The 19729-nt window shown below is 49.3% G+C and overlaps 1 protein-coding gene across 1 annotated transcript in view; it reads right to left on the reverse strand.

Annotated features, from left to right (window-relative positions):
• The window catches only part of CSMD2 (CUB and Sushi multiple domains 2), a 552912-nt gene that overhangs the window by 111409 nt on the left and 421774 nt on the right, over nt 1–19729 (reverse strand). The window contains exons 26-28 of the mRNA XM_070404687.1: nt 11211–11413; nt 5814–6005; nt 1144–1282 (exon numbers count right to left, since the gene is read on the reverse strand). Of these exons, the coding sequence (XP_070260788.1) occupies nt 1144–1282; nt 5814–6005; nt 11211–11413 (534 nt within the window). The remainder of the gene's footprint in view (nt 1–1143; nt 1283–5813; nt 6006–11210; nt 11414–19729) is intronic.

A 19729-nucleotide genomic window follows, 5' to 3' on the forward strand; every position in this document is an offset into this window, starting at 1 on the left:
TCAAGAGGTGCTGGGGATAAAACATGGACAGTTCCACTTTGTTTGGCAACCAGGAGTTCGCCGGTGTCTTATCAGAGGAGTTGCCAGCGGACCCATGGGCAGAGACCAGCTCTCAGTGGTTCTCTGTGAAAGGAGGGGAGGGAGGAGAGAAAAGCAGAGACAACTCTTTAGAAGAGCTTGCCTCTGAAAGGAATAAAGGAGATCGTGGGGGAGCTACATTGGGGTGCATCTGAGAAAAACCTGAGCCTGTTCGTAAGCTGGGGAGTGAGCTAGAATGAGCTGGGTGAGAGCAGGGGGGAAAACACTGGAGGGCAGAAGACAAGAATCCAGCAAGGCCCTGCTTTCTGAATCTCAACAGCTTTGGAGCTGAAAAAATAAAAAATAAAATAAAATCTATACTAATAATAGCCTAGGTGGCATCACGCCCTCACGTTGTCACAAGATGGCTGTCATAAGATGGCTGCGCACACAGTGGAGGTGGGGCCCAGTGGCCGCTCCATGTGGTGAGGCCTGGGATTCCACAGCTCTGTGCAGCGTGGAGGAGGCGGGTCCCAGCGAAGGAAGTGGGTCGTGGCAGGGGAGGGCAGTTGTGGGCAATCGGGCCGCAGGGGCAGTTGTGGGTGATCAGGCCGGCAGGGGAGGGCAGTTGGGGGCGATTGGGCCAGGAGGGGAGCAGTTAGGCATCAATCAAGCCAGCAGGGGAGCAGTTAGGGGGCGATCAGGCTGGCAGGCAGAAGTGGTTAAAGGCAATCAGGCAGGCAGGCAGGTGAGCGGTTAGGAACCAGGGGTCCTGGATTGTGAGATGGGCCCGCAGGGATGGGCCTAAACTGGCAGTCGGACACCCCCCGAGGGGTCCCAGTTGGAGAGGGTACAGGCCAGGCCGAGGCACACCCCACCCCCGTGCATGAAATTCAATAACAATAATAAGAAGAAAGAAATAAGAATATATGTGAAGCCACTGAGTGCCGTTCTGGGCCCATAGGAGACTTCCTGTAAATGCTTGGGTCTCTTCGTTTTGGTGCTCCTACACCTCCCCGGGGCTGAGCACTCACAGCAGACCTGTGTATACTCACCCAGACACCCAGGTCTGAACCCCCCAGCTGCTCTGAACCCTTCGTCTCCCTCCCAGGGAAAGGTACATACATGTTAAATACCAGGGCGATGACGTAGTCTGGCGAGACGGTCACCTTCCAGTCGCACTCCTTGCCCGGCGGGTAGGGCTCTGGGTAATTTGGAGACAGGATGACTCCCGAGGGTCCCGTCAAGTCTCCCCCACAGGGAGCTGAGGAGAGAAGACAAGGGTAAGACGCCCCCTTCACCAGGTCCGATTCAATGGGTGTTTGTAGGCACAGAAGAGGAAGGACTGAGTCTGATACACCTGAGTTGACACCTGGCTCTGGAGGCCAAGGGGAGGGTGGAGTGTAATGGGTCCGAGGTTTTCCCTGGGATGGAATGTTTTGGAACTAGAGGCAGTGGTTGCGCAACACTGAGAATGCACTAAATGCCACGGAGCCACTCGTTTCTCAATGGCTAATTTCACTTGAAGGAATGACTCAAAAACAAAATCCGTGACTCTGCCCGCTCCTGGCTGTATAACGTCAGAGAACTGACCTAACCTCTCTGGACCTCAGTGTCTTTCTATTGCAAAAAGAGACAATACTGCCTTCATGGGGTGGCTGCAAAGATTTTGATGGCGGAAAGCATCTGGCATACCATAAGCAGCCAGTACCTGGAGCCATCATGCGTCTTACAGACCCAACACCTGCTCTCTGCTCGCTGCCTCACATCCACTTTCTAGGCGAGGCGGGCACTGTGCGTATTTACCGAGTGTCCTGGTGCAGTTGGTCAGGAGTGGCAAACATTACCATATTCACCTGCCAAGCCCACCAGCCTCCTACACTGTCAGCGCTCTTGGCACCTGCTTGGGGCTGCAGATCCCGTCCAATTTTCCAAAAGACCTTCTCCAAGAAAACATGTACGCCTCAGTCGTATGGAGATACTACAAATCCCCATCAGTTCACGGTGGTTTCCCCCCTGAGATGACAGGCCTTCCCAGCTGGCAGGAGAGGGAAGGTGGCCAGCGATACAGCAGGCTGCTCACCCAGAGTCCCCCCTGGCCCTTCCCAGATCCTGAGCCAGGTTCTGCACTAGTTGGCCGGGCTATTGCCCTGCAGCATGAGGGTTTGGTCAAGTGGAGGCTGGGAAGTGTATGGAGTCATTAACAGGAAAAGATGGCTAAGACTATAACTGTGGCTTACGATGCACCATCGGAGATTGGCAGCGAAGCAGGCAAATAGTGAGCCCACAGGAGCATGGAGAGCCATGCAAGAGGAAGCCAGAAAATCCAAGACTGGACATGGGGTGGGAGCCAAGGCTGTATCCAAGGCTGAACTGAACAGCAGCCGCAGGCCTGTCGCAGAGATGAGCAATATTTATTGCCTCGTGGTGCAGCTTTTACTCAGAGCAATGCTTAAAGGGCTGGAGCAACCCTCCACAGGGTCTCTTTAAAAATGGTAGGTCTTCAAGCCAGGCCATAAAAGTCCTAACATGGTTGAACAGCAAACCTGAGTGGTCATGAGTAGTGTGTTTTTTTCCATGGGAAATATATCTCAAACACCAACTTGAGTACCAGAAACACTCAAGTGGGCACCTATTAAATGTCAGGCATGAGCTATAGCATTTTAGCTGCCTTATCTCATTTATGTCCCATAGAAACTCAGTGAGCTATGGACTATCCTTCCTGAGTTAGAAAGGAGGAACCGAGGCTCAGAGCTTAAGTCACTCGCCCAGAGTCACTCTGAGACTCAAACCCACGCGTGTCTGGCTCCAGAGTCCATCAACCGCTCTACCACCTCGGAACTGCTGATGGCAGGGGGAGGAGAGAGGGGCGTCCCTCCCCACGGGCGGGCAGGCACAGGCCCCAGGAACAAGAGCTTCTGTGAGTGAGGATGCTTCCTCGAGTCAGGTCTGCCTTGTATCTCCCGCGCTTCCTCTCCACTGAGCCTTCTCTAGAGAAGAGGGTTAGATGAACGGGACAGACCAGAGTAAAACTGCATTGAACAAGGCAAGACCACACTGTCCTGTTCACAGAGAGTGGCCCTACCCAGAAGCACAGCGTGACGCAGCCAGTGAGAGGGGTACACTCTTGTCATGCCAGCTGCCCAGCTCCCTGGGGGATCTTCCCAAGGGGGCACAATGATGCCTCCGTTCGGGCAAGGGCTCTTAGGCCTGGCCTTCCTTTGCAGCTCAGGAGTGTCTTTAAGTTTGCCTCAGATGGGGTGAATCTAGGCATTTCTGAAACCGCCCGTTTTTCTTCGGCTAACAACCCCTAAATTCGGCAGACCATTCCAGGAGGGCTGAGAGGTGGGCAGGCTGTACTGAGGGGGGAGAGTTGTGACAAAGGCCATCAATTTTGAAGTGACACGGTCCTAGGTTCAAATTTTGACTATGCCACTTATTAACTGTGAGTTTGGGCACGTTATCATACCTCTCCGAACCCCCATTTCCTGGTCTACAAAATAAACTGAAAAGAATGATGATGGTAATGGCTTCTACTGTATGCCATGGTTACCACGAGCTTTACAGCATTATCTTATTTAATCCTCAAAACGACCCTGTGAGGTAGGTACTTTTATTCTCCCCATTTCGGGGAGGAAAACGAGGCACAGGAGATGAAGAATTTATCCAAGGCCACACAGCTTGTGGTGGTGAAGTTGGACAGAACCTGGGTAGCTAGAACCCAGAACCTGAGTCCACATGGTGATTCTATTTGTGATCATGTGGCCACAATGTCCAGCCCAGCATCTATCATGGGGATGACTCTCAACAAATACTTTTCTTCCTTGGCTTCCTCCCTGTAATGAAGGGATGCCATGGCCAGACAGGCCGATCCTGGAAGACGGCCAAGGGAGCTGGAAATTAGGGGCTTGTCACTGGGATGGCCAGGCTGTTTGAGAAAGAGGCAAAGACTTTCACTTTGTTGCCTAAGAAGCACTCCCCAGGCCACAGGGTGCAAGGAATGGGTAACGAGAGCTGAGTTACCCGCTTTGCCCTGCTCGCTGCCCATTTACTGCCATCAGCTTAATGCAGGGCGACCCTTTTTCTCCATCTGGGATGGTCTTGTCTCAGGACCTGCTTTTCTGCAAGATAAGCCTATGGAATCCCTGCCATGAAGGATGCTGAATCAGAAGGGCCTTGGAAGTCATGTGATTCCCTGCAGCGCCTTCCCAGACAGGATGCCGTAGACCAGAAGGAACTCTGGTTCAGGGAGGGCAGTGAGTCTGAAAGCTTGAAAGAAGAAAACTGGGAAAGGAGGAAGGACAGAGGAAGGGAGGAGGGAAGGAGAGAAATGAGAATTTCCTGAGATTCAGGCTAGTTTTGAGTTCTCCCCACAATGCTAGGAGGAAGTCTATTGTCTTTCACTTTACAGATGAGGAAACTGAGGCTCAGAGAGTCAAAGTAACCTTCCCACGGCCACTGAACTAGTAAATGGCAGAGCAAGGAAATAACGTGGATCTGTCTCCTTCACTATCCCCCACGCTTTGCGACAATCATGACATGTAGTTGAGAACTGAGCTGGTCTGGAACCCGGATCTCGCCCTCCTGTCCACAGCACATGCACATGCTCCATCACCTACCCAGAGGACTACCAGTTACCACTGAGGGACAGGATTCAGGGTCTGTCTTCAAGGCCAGGCATCAGAGCATGGCCAGCAAAGCCAGACCTCAGATGTGGGAATTGAGCCCGTGTGGAGAGAGGTGCAGGGCCCCACCGGGTGGGCACTGCGGGGCACACGTCTCTGAAAGTCCCCAGAGCCCGTCTCCAGCAGGGGAGTCAGGGTGCGCTGTGCGGCAGGAAAACGCAAGGCTCTGTATTCAGAGGGATCGGGGTTTCAGGGTTGGCTCTGCCATGTCTTGGCTCTGTGATTTGGGATAAGATATCCAAATGTGTCCAAGTTTCAGGTTCCTCAACTGTAAAATGAGGGAATGGCACTCATTACGGAGAGCTGCCGGGAAAGCAAAATGAGGTTGTAGAAATAAATGTCCAGTACGGGGCTGGCACACAGTAGGGTTCAGTGGCTACTGGTTCCCCTCTAGCACCCATTGCTGACACAGAAACACATTCAGTACCTTGCCTGAGTAAAAGAGCTGAGCGGAAGTGAACACTGGGATGTTTGTCTCTCTCTCTCCTTCTTTCCTGTTCCTCTCTCCCTCCAAGCTCCCTCCTCCCAGTCTCCAGTTGCTATGCTAGGGAGCAGGATTATTCCAGCTCAACCCCTACAAGCTGCATGACCTTGGACATGTCTCAGAGCCTCCAATTTGTCCTCCGTCCAATGGGGAGATTTTAAGACTAAGGGCAGATCCGGAGAATCAACACCCAGGTGACCAACAGTGACCTTGAGAGGAGGAGGAGCAGGGTTCCTTCCTTCACACCCAAGCCTGGGGGTGTCCTTCTAGAGCTTTGGGTAATGGGAGGGTCATTTCAGAACCTGCTGACCTACCACCCAATGTGACCACTGTCCCCTTCCAACCTATACATCCTAGGCCAGGAGAAAAGGGGCAGACACACCTGGCTTAGGAACCTTTGGGACCATTTTGTAGCGTGAAGAGTGTGGTATCTGTGTGTGTGTATGTGTGCGTGTGCACACACACGCACATGTGCATGAAAAGCAAACTTTGGGTTTTCTGCAACTTTGGGCTGTTCTGAGTCTCCTGGCCAGACTCAAGGTGCAGCTGCCACGTATGTAGACAGGGGGTCTGGAGCCCCCATGTGGGGGGCCAGAGGGCAGGGCTCGCGCTGCGCTGCTCTGTACCGATGCATGTTGGTGGGCTTGGCTGCCAGAAGAATCTGTTCTCGATCTTCACGCAGCTGATCTCTGCGCTGCCCTGCAGGGCGTAGCCAGGGTCACACTGGAACACCGTGGAGTCACCAGCTTCCCAACTGTCACCACTCCGGCTCCCGTTCTGTGGGACCCCAGGGTCATTGCAGGACGTGGCTGTGGACACTGGGACAAGAAAACAGAAGAGGAGGTGGGGTTGCCTAGGTGTTAGCCACACTAGGCTCCCAGTGCACCCCCCTCACTGACATCACCATGTCCATCAGCCAGGCCCCCTGCGTGATCTCCGACACCTCCCAATAGAGCCACCATCTCCGTTCTCACCCCCATTACTTCCGCTCCCTCTGCCACTGCCACTGCCACCCATTCTCCCAACATCTTCACCATCCCTGTCATCCCGTCCTGAGAAACTGAGTTGAGCATGATGGCGCTGCTATGATTGTAGAACTGAGTTCAGCTTGATTTACCGATACGAGACTGTTTCAGAGCTAAGCTTTGCAATCTTGTCTAATGTAGGTAACATGATCTGTATAAGGGAGTGACAAGATAATTAAGTATAAACTCCAAATTCAATCAGCAGGGGCTGCAAAGGAGTCCCGGGGTCGGCCGTCCGAGCGCTGAGCAGTGGCTGCGAAGATGCAGGGAATTACTCAGGCGGGTGAAACCCATATTCTCTCTTGTGTGGCAAACAACCAAAGGCTCACCAGACTGGAACTAAAGATAAATCCAATGTTTGTAACAAAGCAGAGGTCAAAACAAGCATTAGTAACTGAGATGTATTAAAAAAAACTCAGAAATTTGGGAGCTGCGTGTAGTCTTAATACCTAAGCTAGTGAAATGCAAAGCAGATGTTTTAAGTGGATACCCAATGAATGATGTAAGGGAGGAATAAGTGAATAAACGAATGAGCGAGTGAATGAATGAAGTATGAGAAAGTGCACCAAAGGAAATGGTGTACACGAAAGTCCGGGGAAAGGATTCTGAGGCAGCTGCAACAAGCCGGCTGCCACCACAGTTCCCACTATGTCACCGTTCACAGACGGGTCGGCAGGATCCGGGGACAAGAGGTTTTGAAGGCCACAGGATCAATAACATTCATTTATTTGGAGGGTCAGTTTTTCTTCAAAATTTTGGGGAAAATAACTTTTATACTAAAACATGTGAATTTATTATGGAGTAGGATGTAAAATTCATACTCGTTTTTAAGCAAAACCATGAAGCTGCAAAGAGATTTTTGCTTCCTACACCCTCTGGATCTTCTGAAAATAGGCATCTACTCCCTTCTATTAGGTGACTTCAGTGGAAAAGTCCAAGAAGCGCCAGCCCAGGGCAAGAGTACACACTCATATCACTAAGTGTAAGACCTAGGCTTGTGTGGAGAGTCTGGAGTTACAGTATCCAACACCTGACACCCAGCGACACCTTAGACAGTATACAGCAAACTAGGCCTGCAGCCCGATCTGGCTCTGTGCCTGTTCTTGTCAATGAAGTTTAATTGGAACACAGGCATGCTCATTTGCTGACATATTGTCTATGTGCTAGAATGGCAGAGCGGCACTGTTATGTCATATGGCCCACAGAGCCTGACATATTTACTATCTGGTTCATTACAGAAAAAGTTTGACTACTGGTATATGTTACCCTATCTGAAGCCCTCCCCTGTTCAGATCACATTTTAAAACCTATTCTTCACTTGTGTTCAGTTTTAATTATTAACAGCATTGGTGATCTTCTATCACTGTGCTTCAGACATAACTGTAAAATCTTCTTCCAACACAGCAGGCACAATCCCCTTCCCTACTTGCCCCAGGGCCGTTGCACAGGCTGGTCCTTCTGCCAGGAATGATCTTGCCATAGATCCTATGCCAGCTCCATCCTGTCATCCAGTTTTCAGCACCAATATCACCTCCTCAGACAGGTCTCTTTGAGCCTCTTCTTCTGGGCTCATTCTTTACCCCCGCTTCCATCACTTTTATCACATTATCCCATTTTGTTCTTTTCATAACACAATCTGTAAGAACCTGGCTAATTTATTTGTTTGCCTCTTAATTGTATACACATGTGCATCTACCTCTATGGGAACAGAGACCTTGGCTGTTTTGCTTCCGACTGTATCCCCAGGGCCTAGAACAGTACCCAGCACACAGCAGTGCTCAGTAAAAACAGACTTGGCTTTCATCTCTGGCTTTCCAGGGCACTGTGCACATGTAAATGATTCCATGGGGAAAAATAGCTCACTGTTCTGAGCATACTCAGAAAGATTATTTATATGGGAGGCAACAGCGTGCCATGATTAAGAGCCTGGATTTGGGAATCAGACACAGGGGCATTGATCCAGGCTGGATGACCTTGCATGAGAAACTTCTCGGGGCCTCAGAGCCCACATCTGCAACCTGAGGGTGTCTGTGAACACGGGAGGGAGAATGCCGTGGAGCCTGAAGTGGCGCCTGCTCAGTAGATGGCAGTGATCATGCTCCCTCTCCTCCGTGCCCCTCACCTGTTGTTCTCGCGTTCCCTCTTTCATGCTCCTGAATTTGAGCTGCTTGGCACAGCCTCTGGGAAAGGCTGGGCCCACGTGGTGCAGACAGGATGCTGGGTGTTACACAGTCATGTTTACTTACTAAAGCCGAGCGGGCACTAATCGCCCCTGGCATTTCTGTAAATCCCCTGTCAAACACACACTATAAAGCTAACATGGGCTGAGCCACTCTCTCTTCCCAAGAGTAGTCCTGATATTTGCTAACCAATGACAGTAACAGGGGAGGTAACCTTTCCCGAACCTCGGTTACACCCAGACCACTGGCCTTCCTGGAGGCCAGGCTGGCGAGCTTTGCCCACTCCCCTCTCTGCGGACCTAAGCAACGCCCAGGGTGGCTGGCCCAACTAAGGAAATCCTCGTGTGGGAGAAAACCCTCCTTGTACTCGTCCACGTCTCCGTGTGCCAACTGTGCAGGCGGCAGTGAGTGAGCACCTGCTGCATGTGCACCCCGTGGAGGAGTCGGATGGCGTGAGGTGACCCCGAGCCCCGCAGAGCTCTCTCTGGGGTGGCAAGCAGGTGGCCAGCTCCACTGTAAAGCAGAGTGTCTGGAACTGACAGTGTGCTGAAGACACAGAAGTAAAGTGCTGAAGGTGCCACCGTCTACAGCGATGTATTCTGAATGGGGAGGTTAGAAAGAAGTGGCCTCTGAGATGAACCTTGAAGGAGGAAAGTGTATTGAGGAGCTGGGCAATGAATGAGAAGGCACTGGAGCTGCTGGGTGAAGGCATGGCTCACGAGACGCCCAGGGACTCTGTCCCACGTGGTGCTGCTGAGGACGCAGTGGAGGTCAGATAATGCAGATCCGTGGGGGAATTCATTGGTACAATTATGGGCTTTTTTTTTTTAAAGCCATACTCATTGGTGTGGGCAGAGCCAGAGAAAATACATGTCTCGTTTAATTATTCATAATACTCCTTTTCCCAGAGAGTGTACTGAGCCGTCTCTTTAGCATTCTACCCTCTTCACTGCTGGGAGTCCCTTCGATTGCTTCTTCCAGCAATTTCCAAAGTTTGTATCACGAAATGCTAATCACTTGAGATGGCTTAGAAAAAAGTCATTCCCGGCCAAATATGTCTGACAATTGTGGCCTACAGGCACCTCCTGAGTCTATGTGCATTAGCACACCGACAGTCCTGAGAGGTCCCAAAATACAGATAACCTCTTTAGATCCGCCTCAACCTGAGGACCTTCCCAGCATCACTTGACCCTGCATTTTTAAAAAAATATTTTTAAAAACTATATTTTTAATTGATTTCAAAGATGGGTAGAAACATCATTGATGAGATGATGTCACTGATCAGTTGCCTCCTGTATGGCACCTACTGGGGATCAAGCCCCCAACCCGGGCATGTGCCCTGACCTGGAATCAAACCATGACCTCCTGGTTCATAGTTCGATGCTCAACCACTGAGCAACACTGGCTAGGTGTGCAAACTTCTTTTTCCTGCAATACCAATAAACAACCCCTGGAACTCCAGGGAACAGATGCTGGGAAATGCTTATCTAAAGTGACTCCCTTGTTGTACCATGCTGGAACCCTAATCTCAGACTAGTTCAGTGCTATTCAGTGGCCCCCAGGGACTCTCTCCATGGATGAATGAATGCCATGATCAAGGAAGAAGATTCCCAATGAACCTTGCAAGGAGCTATTTCTCACTGGGCTGGAAGCCTGCATTAGTGCTACACGGGCAAATTAATACGTACAAAGGAACTCAATGCTGGAGACTCTCATCTGTCCACACCCTCATCTCTATGGAGGAGATGGATCAGAAGAGAGCTAGGCGCAGGGCCTATAGCTCCATTACAGCCCTACTGGTGCCAGGGATATACCCAACCACCCTTAGCTGATACCCCAACTGGTGAGAGTGTGGAGGCAAAGCCACGGCACAGGTGCCGTGCAGACTTGCTCCGGAATCACCATGGAAACCCCTCACACAGACAGACAGAGGAGTAAGGAGATGGTAATGAAGACAGCTGCTGTATAATAAACGCAAGCACCGACCGAGGCAGAGTCACTTGTGCAGGGAGATGAGTGACGGGAGAGGCACTTCAGAGGAGATGAGATGATGCATCACAGGCAGAGGCAGGGCCAATCATAGACATTATCTAATATTGGGACTTGACGTCTGAGCACTGCCCATCTTCCGCAGCTCTTTGTCATGCTCCTCCATAATTGGCTCCGGCGGCACATAATTAATTGAATTTAGATTGCTCACATTTAGCTGCCAGACCTTTACTAGACTAAGAACCGGAATGTGCGCCACGTCAGATCGGCTCTTCCATAACCGCCCCCAAACCACTCTCCACCTCCCTCCCCGGCTCCCGTGTTTCGGCCCCAGGGACGAGCCTTGCGTCTGAACCGGTTACCCTGCCTCTGCGCTGTGCATGTGCTCTTTACAGCCAGGGTACCTTTTCTCTCCTTTTCATCGAATGGGGGCCACAGAGGCTCCAAAATCCAGGTCAGTGGCCAGACCAGCTCTATGTCATGGCCGACTGTTCGCTGTTGGAAACACTGTCTTTTCTCCTGTAACTGCTACTCATCTTCAGGTCTGAGCTTGGGCATTATCTTTCCTGGATGCCCCAAGGTGAGCATCGTAGTTTACATATCTCCTCCACGTGCTTATCAATTTGTACGTAAGTGTCTACTAACCTGCCTGTGTCCCCCGCTCCCCGCACTGAGTACGTGCAGCGTGGATGTCTGAACAAGCGCTAGTCTTGTACCAGGCACACAGCAGATGCTCAATAAGCACCTTTACATGAGTGGAGAGCTGGAGGGCCGGAGGGGCTTAGGCAGCAGGACAGACGGAGAGGGGCCGGGGAAGGCTGGCACAGACCTGAGAACTGCACGGCAAAACCCTGCTTGCTGGTGAAGAAGTCGGTGCTGAACTGCAGCACCACGGAGTTGAAGGTGCTGTGCAGGTCCTTGGGCAGCGCCGAGCCGCTCAGCTCCTTCAGCAGGACCCCGCTCTCCACGGGCCCGTCCCAGATGCGCAGCACATCGTGGACCTCCTCCGTGTCGAACACCAGGAAGTGGAGCCTGAACGGGGAGAAGAGGCAGCGGTCAGGTGGGGCCCAGCCACTTCTGTCCGGGGCATCGGTTAGGGAAGGTCAGAAACGAAAAGGCTCGTAGGAAGGGAGAGAAGGCCGTGTCTGGCAGCATCCTCAGAATTCCCACCCAGCTTGCTCCTCCCGCTGCAGTCATTAGTGATGGGGACAAGTGTGAGGGGTGTAGATTTTAAACACTTTTTCTGTTAATTCTCACCAGAGGATATTTTTCTCACTGATTTTCAGAAAGAGTGGAAGGGAGGGAGGGAAGGAGAGAGAAAGTTTCATGTGAGAGACACATCGACTGGTTGCCTCCCGTACATGGGCCAACAGGGGCTGGGAATGAACCTGCAACCGAGGTATGTGCCCTTGACCGAGAATCAAACCCATGGCTCTTCGGTGCGTGGCCTGATGCTGTAACCACCGAACAACACTGGCTAGGGTCAGCATCTTGTTTGTTATCATGAGCCTCATGTTGCCATTGTCAACCCCCAGCCTTCTCGGTTCTACACAACAGCTCCCAGAGCCACTCCTGAGTCCACACCCTTATCATTCTAAGTTGTGCGGGGGATGCTGAGAAGGTAAGATAAAGGATATAGGTAAAAACTGACAATCAAATGCCGGCAAGTTATTTTGTGTATATTGACAAACTGATTCTAAAGTTTAAATGGAGAGGCGAAAGACCTGGAACTGCCACACGATACTGAAGAAGTTGGAGGACTGACACAGCCTGATGTGAAGACTTAATATGAAGCTACAGCAAACAAGACAGTGTGGTATTGGTGAAACAACAAACAGATCAATGGAACAGAACAGAGAGCCCAGAAATAGACCCGCACAAATATAGTCAATTGATCTTTGACAAAGGAGCAAAGGCAATACAATGGAGCAAAGGTAATTTCTTCAACAAATGCTTCTGGAACAACTGGATAGCCACATGCAGAAAAATGAATCTAGACACAGATCTTATACCCTTGACAAAAATAAATTAAAATGGACCACAGATCTGAATGTAAGCATAAAACGAAAACTCCTGGAAGATAACAGAGGGGAAAGCCTAGATGACCTCGGGTATGGTGTGACTTATTAGATACAACACCAAAGACATAACCGATGAAAAATGAACTGATAAGCTGGAAGGCATTAAAATTAAAAATTTATGCTCTGCAAAAGACAATGTCAAGGGAATAGGAAGACAAGCCACAGACTGCGAGAAAAATCTGCAAAAGACACATCTGATAAAGGACTGTTATCTAAAATATACAAAGAAATCTTAAAACCCAACAATAAGAAAAACAAACATCCTGATTAAAAATGGATTAAAAGTCTTACCAGACACATCGCCAAAGAAGCAAATATACAAATAGCAAACATATAAAAAGTTGCTCCACATCTATGTCATCAGGGAACTACAAGTTAAAACAGCACCGAGATACCACTACACACCTATGTGAACGGCCACAATCTGAAACACGGACACCCAGAGCTGGTGGGGATGAAACAGCAGGGGCTCTCACTCATTGCTGGTGGGAATACGAAATGGCTCAGACACTTGGGAAGACAGCTGGACAGTTTGTTACCAACCCAAACAGACAATTCAGCAATCACATTATGTACTGAGAGCTAATCACAAATGTATTGAAAGGTATGCCCTCACAGAAACCTGCACTTGGATGCTTATAATGTTGTATTCATAACTGCCAACCAAGATGTCCTACAGTAAGTGAATGAAAGAATAAGCCGTGGTACATCCAAAAAATGGAATACTATGTAGCACTAAAAAGAAATGAGCTACCAAGCCATGAAAAGGAAACTTAAATGCATATTGCCAAGTGAAAGAAGGTGTTCTGAAAAGGCTATACACTGTATGATTCCAACTATGACGCTCTGAAAAAGGCAAAACTATGGAGACAGTGAGAAGATCAGTGGTTGCCAGGGACTGGATGGGCGGGAGGGATGGATGGGTGGAGCACACAGGATTTTTAGGGAGGTGGAAATACTCTTATGATCCTATAATGGTAAATCCGTTATTATACACTTGTCCTAGTCTACAGAATGTACACCACCAAAAATAAATCCTAATGTAACTATGGGCCTTGGGTGATAATGATGTGTCAATTTGGTTCATCAACTGTAATAAATGCCCCACTCTTGCGGGGGATGTTAGTGGGGAGGCTTACCTGTGTGAGGGCAGTGGGTTTCTGGGAAATCTCTGTGCCTTCCTCTCAATTTTGCTACGAACCTAAATCTGCTCTAAAAAATGAAGACTTAAAAAAAGGAGGTGCTAAAGAGCAGGGGTTGCTGTGGGTGCCTGAGATGCTGGCCCAGCTGTGGTGGGTGCAAGGGTGAGCCTACACCTTGGTTTCCCAAGGGCAGAACGTGGGATATTAGCTACATGCCAGCTAATCCCTGACAACCCAAGGAGGCTAGGCAGGGCTCTCCACGTGCGGTGTGCCCGCTGGCCACAGAGATCAGTAGGAACCCGAAATCTTCCAGAACAAAATGGGTCCGACTGCCAAAGCTGCCTTGGTTAAGAGCCCATGCAAATCTCTCTCTTCTAATCAATTTTACTTTGGAATCGTTGTAGACTTACATAAAAGTTGTGAAGATAATACAGAGAATTCCTATAAACCCCTCACCTTTTCTTCCACTGTTAGCGTCTCACATTGCCCTGGCACATTTGTCACAACCGGGAAACCAACTGTGGATCAAGACTTTGAACTCGACTCCAGACTTTATTTGGACTTCCTGTTTGTCCACTGACATCCTTGTTCTAGTCCAGGCTCCAATCCATTCATCACCATCTCCTTTTAAAAATATCTTTTAAATTATAAAAATTTCAAGATGTGCTCAAAGCAGAAAAAGGCAAACAATATACAGATGTACTCAATTTTTAAAAAGTCTCTTTCACACAAACCAACCTCCTTTTCCAGAGCTCTTCGCTTCCTCTTAGTTTTGGTGCATGTTCTTCCAGACCCTTTTTTAATGTGCACAAACACATTTCCCCCGCAAATGGAAGCATATTTTACATGGTGATTGTGCAACTTTCTTTCTTCACTGAATACAGTATTATGGGCATATACATTAATTTTTTTTTCTGCAGAAAAGAACATCACTATATTTCACTATGGCTTTAGCATTGTATTTTATACTAGAGGCCCAATGCACGAAATCCGTGCAACGGGCTCGGCCCTCGCAGCTGCGGCAGCTTGCCTCCGCCCTCGCAGCCCCAGCTTTGTCTGGAAGTTCATCCGGTCGTTCAGCTGTTTGGTCTCATTAGCATATTACGCTTTTATTATTATAGATAAGTCTGCAAGGAACACTCTGTCTTCATGTAGCTTTGCACATTTCTGTTAATATTTCAGTTGACTTGTAGAAATATTCTTTTTGGGGGAGAATGGGCATATATTTCTTAAATGCTGGAAAATATAGCTAAAATCATTCTCTTAAGTGATTGTATCAATTTACATCCCCACTGAACAGTATATTTGTTATTAATATTTTCTCCTGGCATCTGGTTATCTTTTTTCCTTTTAAATTTTGTTTTTATTTTGGGATAGAAGTTATTCATATTACATACACAACCATGTTAATCTTTCCCTTTAAGAATACTGGTCGTCACATTTCCCTCTTCTCCCCCAAATGGCTCAAAAGCAGAACTTTAATATTTTCCCAGAACGTGTATAGTTTCATGTTTTGGAGGTTTACAGGTTCGTTATTTTTCCAAATGCACATTCAGTTGTCCCAACATCTATGTAAAGTTACCTCGTCCACATTTTGACTATGAAACGCTGTTTACTTCCTCCTTAGCATTTATTACAGCCAAGACTTCATTTATTCACGTTTGCTGCTCGTCTCCCCAGGTAGAAGGTAACAGCCCCAGTGCCTAGACGCGCCCAACACTCCGGACGGTACACTGGCTCCCTGGAGAGAAGACCCTCAGAACTGAACCACCCAGGTTCCTCCACGGGTGTGAAATGTCGCTTTGGCCGTGGGTCCGATTTTAGACTCTCCTCAGCTCCAGGGCTCCCTCCGCTGCCTATTGGGTTGTTGGTGATGCCGTGAACACAGCTGCTCAGCTTTGGTTTTCATAGTCTCATAATCTGATATGGTTACAGGGCAAGTTTCCTTGTATATTTTCTCTGCAATATTTCCTAGCTAATTTCCCAAATGTATCTTTTCAGATGAACTTTACAGCGATCAAGTTCCAAAATATCCCACTGATATTTTATTTGGAAGTGAACGTATTTATTGATTAATTGTGGCAAACTGAGATCTGTATGTTACTGATGTTCTCCAGCCAGGAACACTGTAGAGATCTTAACTTACTTAGGGTTTAGTTTATGTACTCTGGTGGCTTTGTGGTTTTCTTCTTTGCTACATTTCTTGGATATACTTTTTTGATACATATTTATTGTTGACTGTATGGGTGTGTGCTCCTTATTTTCAGCCACCAGTTAGTTCTACTAGGATTCAAGTGAGTCTCTCGGATTTCCTAGATGGTCCCTGTTATACTAGTAGATGTAGGTGGAGACTGCCGCGCACCAGAAGCTGTGTGGGTTTTCTCAGTGATTGTGTTCTCGTCCCTCTGGCAGCCTCCCCTCTGAGGGCTTCCGGCAGAGTGAAGACAGATGGGCTGCTCTTCAAGGTGTTTATGGGGAACATGCTGGTAGACGGGCTCCACGCAGGGGGGTGGGGGGTGGGGTGGCGGGGAGAGATCCCAGGAAGCAGAGCAAACAAGAGCCCTGGCTGCTATCCTGGCGACCCCTTCCTCCCCTGTCTCCCTGCTGCCACTCCGTGCACTGAGGGGCAGACCAGGAGGTGAGCTGTGCGGTGCTGCTGCACGTGTGCTCAGAAAAGAGGGGTTCATGGACGGGACTTGTCGGGGAAAGAAGCGGGAAATGAGATTGAATTTTGGGTGGTATGAAAGGGAGTGTGTTTTCTTAGAAATAAATTACATGGGACAAGACACAGAGGCAGATGGGGAGGTGACAGTGCCTGGGAATAAAGGTGAACCCACCCTGGAATTCAGGTGTTAGGATGTCAGAGGGAAAAGAGCTGTACTGAGAGAAGATAATGAAAATTAGCTAGAAGAGTTTGGGTGTTACCTTCTTTCAGTTATGGATGGACTAAAGTCTCTAAGGGTGAGTAATTGAATGAATGAGTGCATCGATGAATGAATGAATAAAATCCCAGGAGGAAAGTCTGATAGGAAGTTGTGAAAGGAAAGAATATGGAGACGAAGTGGAAGTAAAACAAAACATGTTAGGAAGCAAGCACTGTGTATAAGGCACTCACACATTATCCCACTTAATCCTCACAACACCTTTATTTTGTAGGTAGCAGCGTTTCTATCTTTAAAAATGAGAATATGGAGGTTCAACGAGGTTAAATAACTTGCCCGAGGTCAGGGCTGGTTAGAAACTGAGCCAGAATTTCATTATAAAATTATGGTCCAGGTTAGAGTTTAATGCTTCCCCTCTTTTACCTGCTCTGCTGCTCACATCTCCAGAAGGGAGAGGCTATGGCCGAGTGCCAGGCATGCACTGAAGAGGCCCCATCAGTAATCAACAGTTTACATAGGAATCATACACAAGGTTAAAGGGCTGACATTTGAGACCATGAATTAAAAATGCCAGCCCATTGCATTCAGCTTAGCTGATCTGCTAATCAGACAAAGTCAAAGGCTTGGCACTGATGAGGTCAAGAGAAGTGGCAGGAGGAGGCAGCCCAAGGTCCTTTGCATGCAGAAACAATGCGAAGGACAGAGGCTGCAGCTCCAGACACCTTACTGCATTCATTTATTTAGACCTCCTACGTGCTGGGCGCTGGGAGATCATGGTGAGGATGACAGACAGGGAGTCATCTTCCGGTTGTTTCTGCAGACAGGCAGTACTCCCGCAGACACAAACCCATTAAGAGATTATCAGCTGTAAGAGCGCCGTGCTGAGGAGGAGCACCTGCTTTAGACAGAGTGGCCAGGAAGATCTCTCTACGAGGTGACATTTAAGCAAGATGGGAGGCTCACAGGGAGCCAGCCAATGGGAGGGAGGGTAGGGTAAGAGCTGGCAGGAAGCTCTCTGTGCATAAAGGGCAGCATGTGCAAAGGCCCCGGAAGGGAACCAGCCTGGAGGGTATGAGGGACGGAAAGGCCACTGAGGCCACGAGAGGCAGGCAGAGGCCAGGCCAGGCGGGGCCCTTGGGTCGGGGAAAAGTCGGGACTTCATTCTACAGGCTAAGGGAAGTCAGTCATGGACGAATTTTAAGCTGGAGCCTGATGGAACCGATTTACATGGAAAGATCACTCCAGCTGCCCAGGTGAGACGAGACTGGCATGGGCAAGAATGGATCGAGGGGCCTCTGCAGGAGCCTAGGGACCCCTATAAGAAATCCTGGACGATGGCCAGGGAAGACGCCTTGCCAAACCAACCACATTTGTGAGGACTCTTACCAAGGGCTCGCATTACCTTACAGGAATCAGTGTATAAAATGTTCAGCAGAGGTTCTGATGGATTGGGCTAATTTTGGCCCAGGCATCTTGGGTTGCCTGCGCACTCCCCTGCAGGTGAACATCTGGCTTCTTTGGGCTTTTGAAATACTGAACTCAGTTCTTTGAGCCACAGACACACACAAGCTAGGGAGAGGCTGAGTGTATTGCGTGCCCAGCGGCGCTGAGAGCTGTGGGAATGTGGAAGGCTCTGTCTTTGCCCCAGAGGCTGCGGCTGCTCATTGAAAGAGCCAACAAAGCATAACAATATGTGCACTAGGTACTACAGGAGCGGGGTAAACAGAGTGCTCTCCAAATAACGGGGGAGGGAGAAAAGGAAGCGTTTGTGGAAATATCTCTGTGCCAAATACTGCATATATATTGTCTGATGTTCTCGTAGAACCCCTGCAATTTAGAGTCTATTTTGCCATCTTGCTAATGGGGGAGCTGAAGTCCCCAGGGGTTAACTGAGGCAATTCGCAGGGAGGGCGTTGGGGAGGGGGTCAACAGCTAGTAAGGGCTGGAGGCAGTATTCAGACCACATCTCTCTGGTACCAAAGGCCTTTCTTTTATAACGTTGTCTTCTAATTGAGAAAAGCAAGGAAACCTTCATCAAGGAGGTGTCTGAGTTTTGAAGAAAGAAAAGCACAAGGAAACTGAGAAAGGAAGGAGATCGCAAGACGGGGACCAGCATATACTGAGGCCTAAAAAGTGTACCTGGCCTCCCTGGGCCCAGGCCCCCTCCCCCGCTTTCAATCCACCTTTTCCGCCAGGGCCAGGAGATCTTCCTGAATCACACATCCGCCCCAGCCACGGTTCCTCCTTCCCAACAGGTTAGAGCCAGACTTTCTAGGTCTGGCTTTGGGGACTCCCCTCTGCCTGGAAGGTTCCTGCCCTGCAAAGCCCTCACACCACCTTCAGTGGGTTGCACTGTCTTCCCCTCAAAAGGTAAGCACACTGTGAATGTGCAATGAGGTGTTCAGATGAGGTCACACTGGATTAGGGTGGGCCCCAAGTCCAAGGACTGATGTCTTCGTAAGAGAAAGGGGAGGGAGATTTGGATACAGAGACACTGAGGAGACACAGGGGAGGTAGAAGCAGAGATTGGAGTGATGTGCCCACAAGCCAAAGGATGCCGAGGGGGACCGGCGGCCACCGAAGCCAGGAGGGACACGAAACAGATTCTTCCTCAGACTCTCTGGAGCGAACACGGCCCTACTGACACCTTGATTTTGGACTTCCAGGCTCTAGAACGGTGAGAAAATAAAGTTGCTACTTTAAGCCATTCAGTCTGTTCCAGCAGCCCTTGTCCGCTAACCCACCTCCTGACTAAACCTAAAAAGCCAAGAGAGCACCGGATTCTCATCGGAGGAGCCGGCACCTCTCTAGGGCTGTCTACAGACAAAACTTGCTTCTGGGGTTCCAGCCCTCAGTTCTCTCAGTCTGAAGGAAACTTGACTACATCGGGCATTTTTGGGAGACTGCCCACCTCATGGCTTACAGGGGGTTCATCTGCATCCATTGCAAGAGAAACGCAAAAACGAGAAGAGAAAAAGAAGTCCATGCAGCTTGCCATGTCGATTTCCCTTGCCCTCTGACTGGGCCCCAGAATGTGAAAGGGCCTGGGTGCTCGGCATGAACACGGGACGCCGCACCATATGAGCCATCACGGCGGATCTTTACATCAGGGGGAAGACAGTGTGTGCACGAACAGCTGCTGTAGGGGGATGAGGGTCAGCAATCACTCCTGTCCCCATATGAGAATGCAGCTTAAATTATCCTTAGTGACACTGGACATGGCAGTGAGAAAATAATACTTGT

This window comes from Myotis yumanensis, unplaced genomic scaffold (assembly GCF_028538775.1).
Source record: "Myotis yumanensis isolate MYYU_CA2020_CCGP unplaced genomic scaffold, mMyoYum1.0.hap1 SCAF_2, whole genome shotgun sequence".
Lineage (NCBI taxonomy): Eukaryota > Metazoa > Chordata > Mammalia > Chiroptera > Vespertilionidae > Myotis > Myotis yumanensis.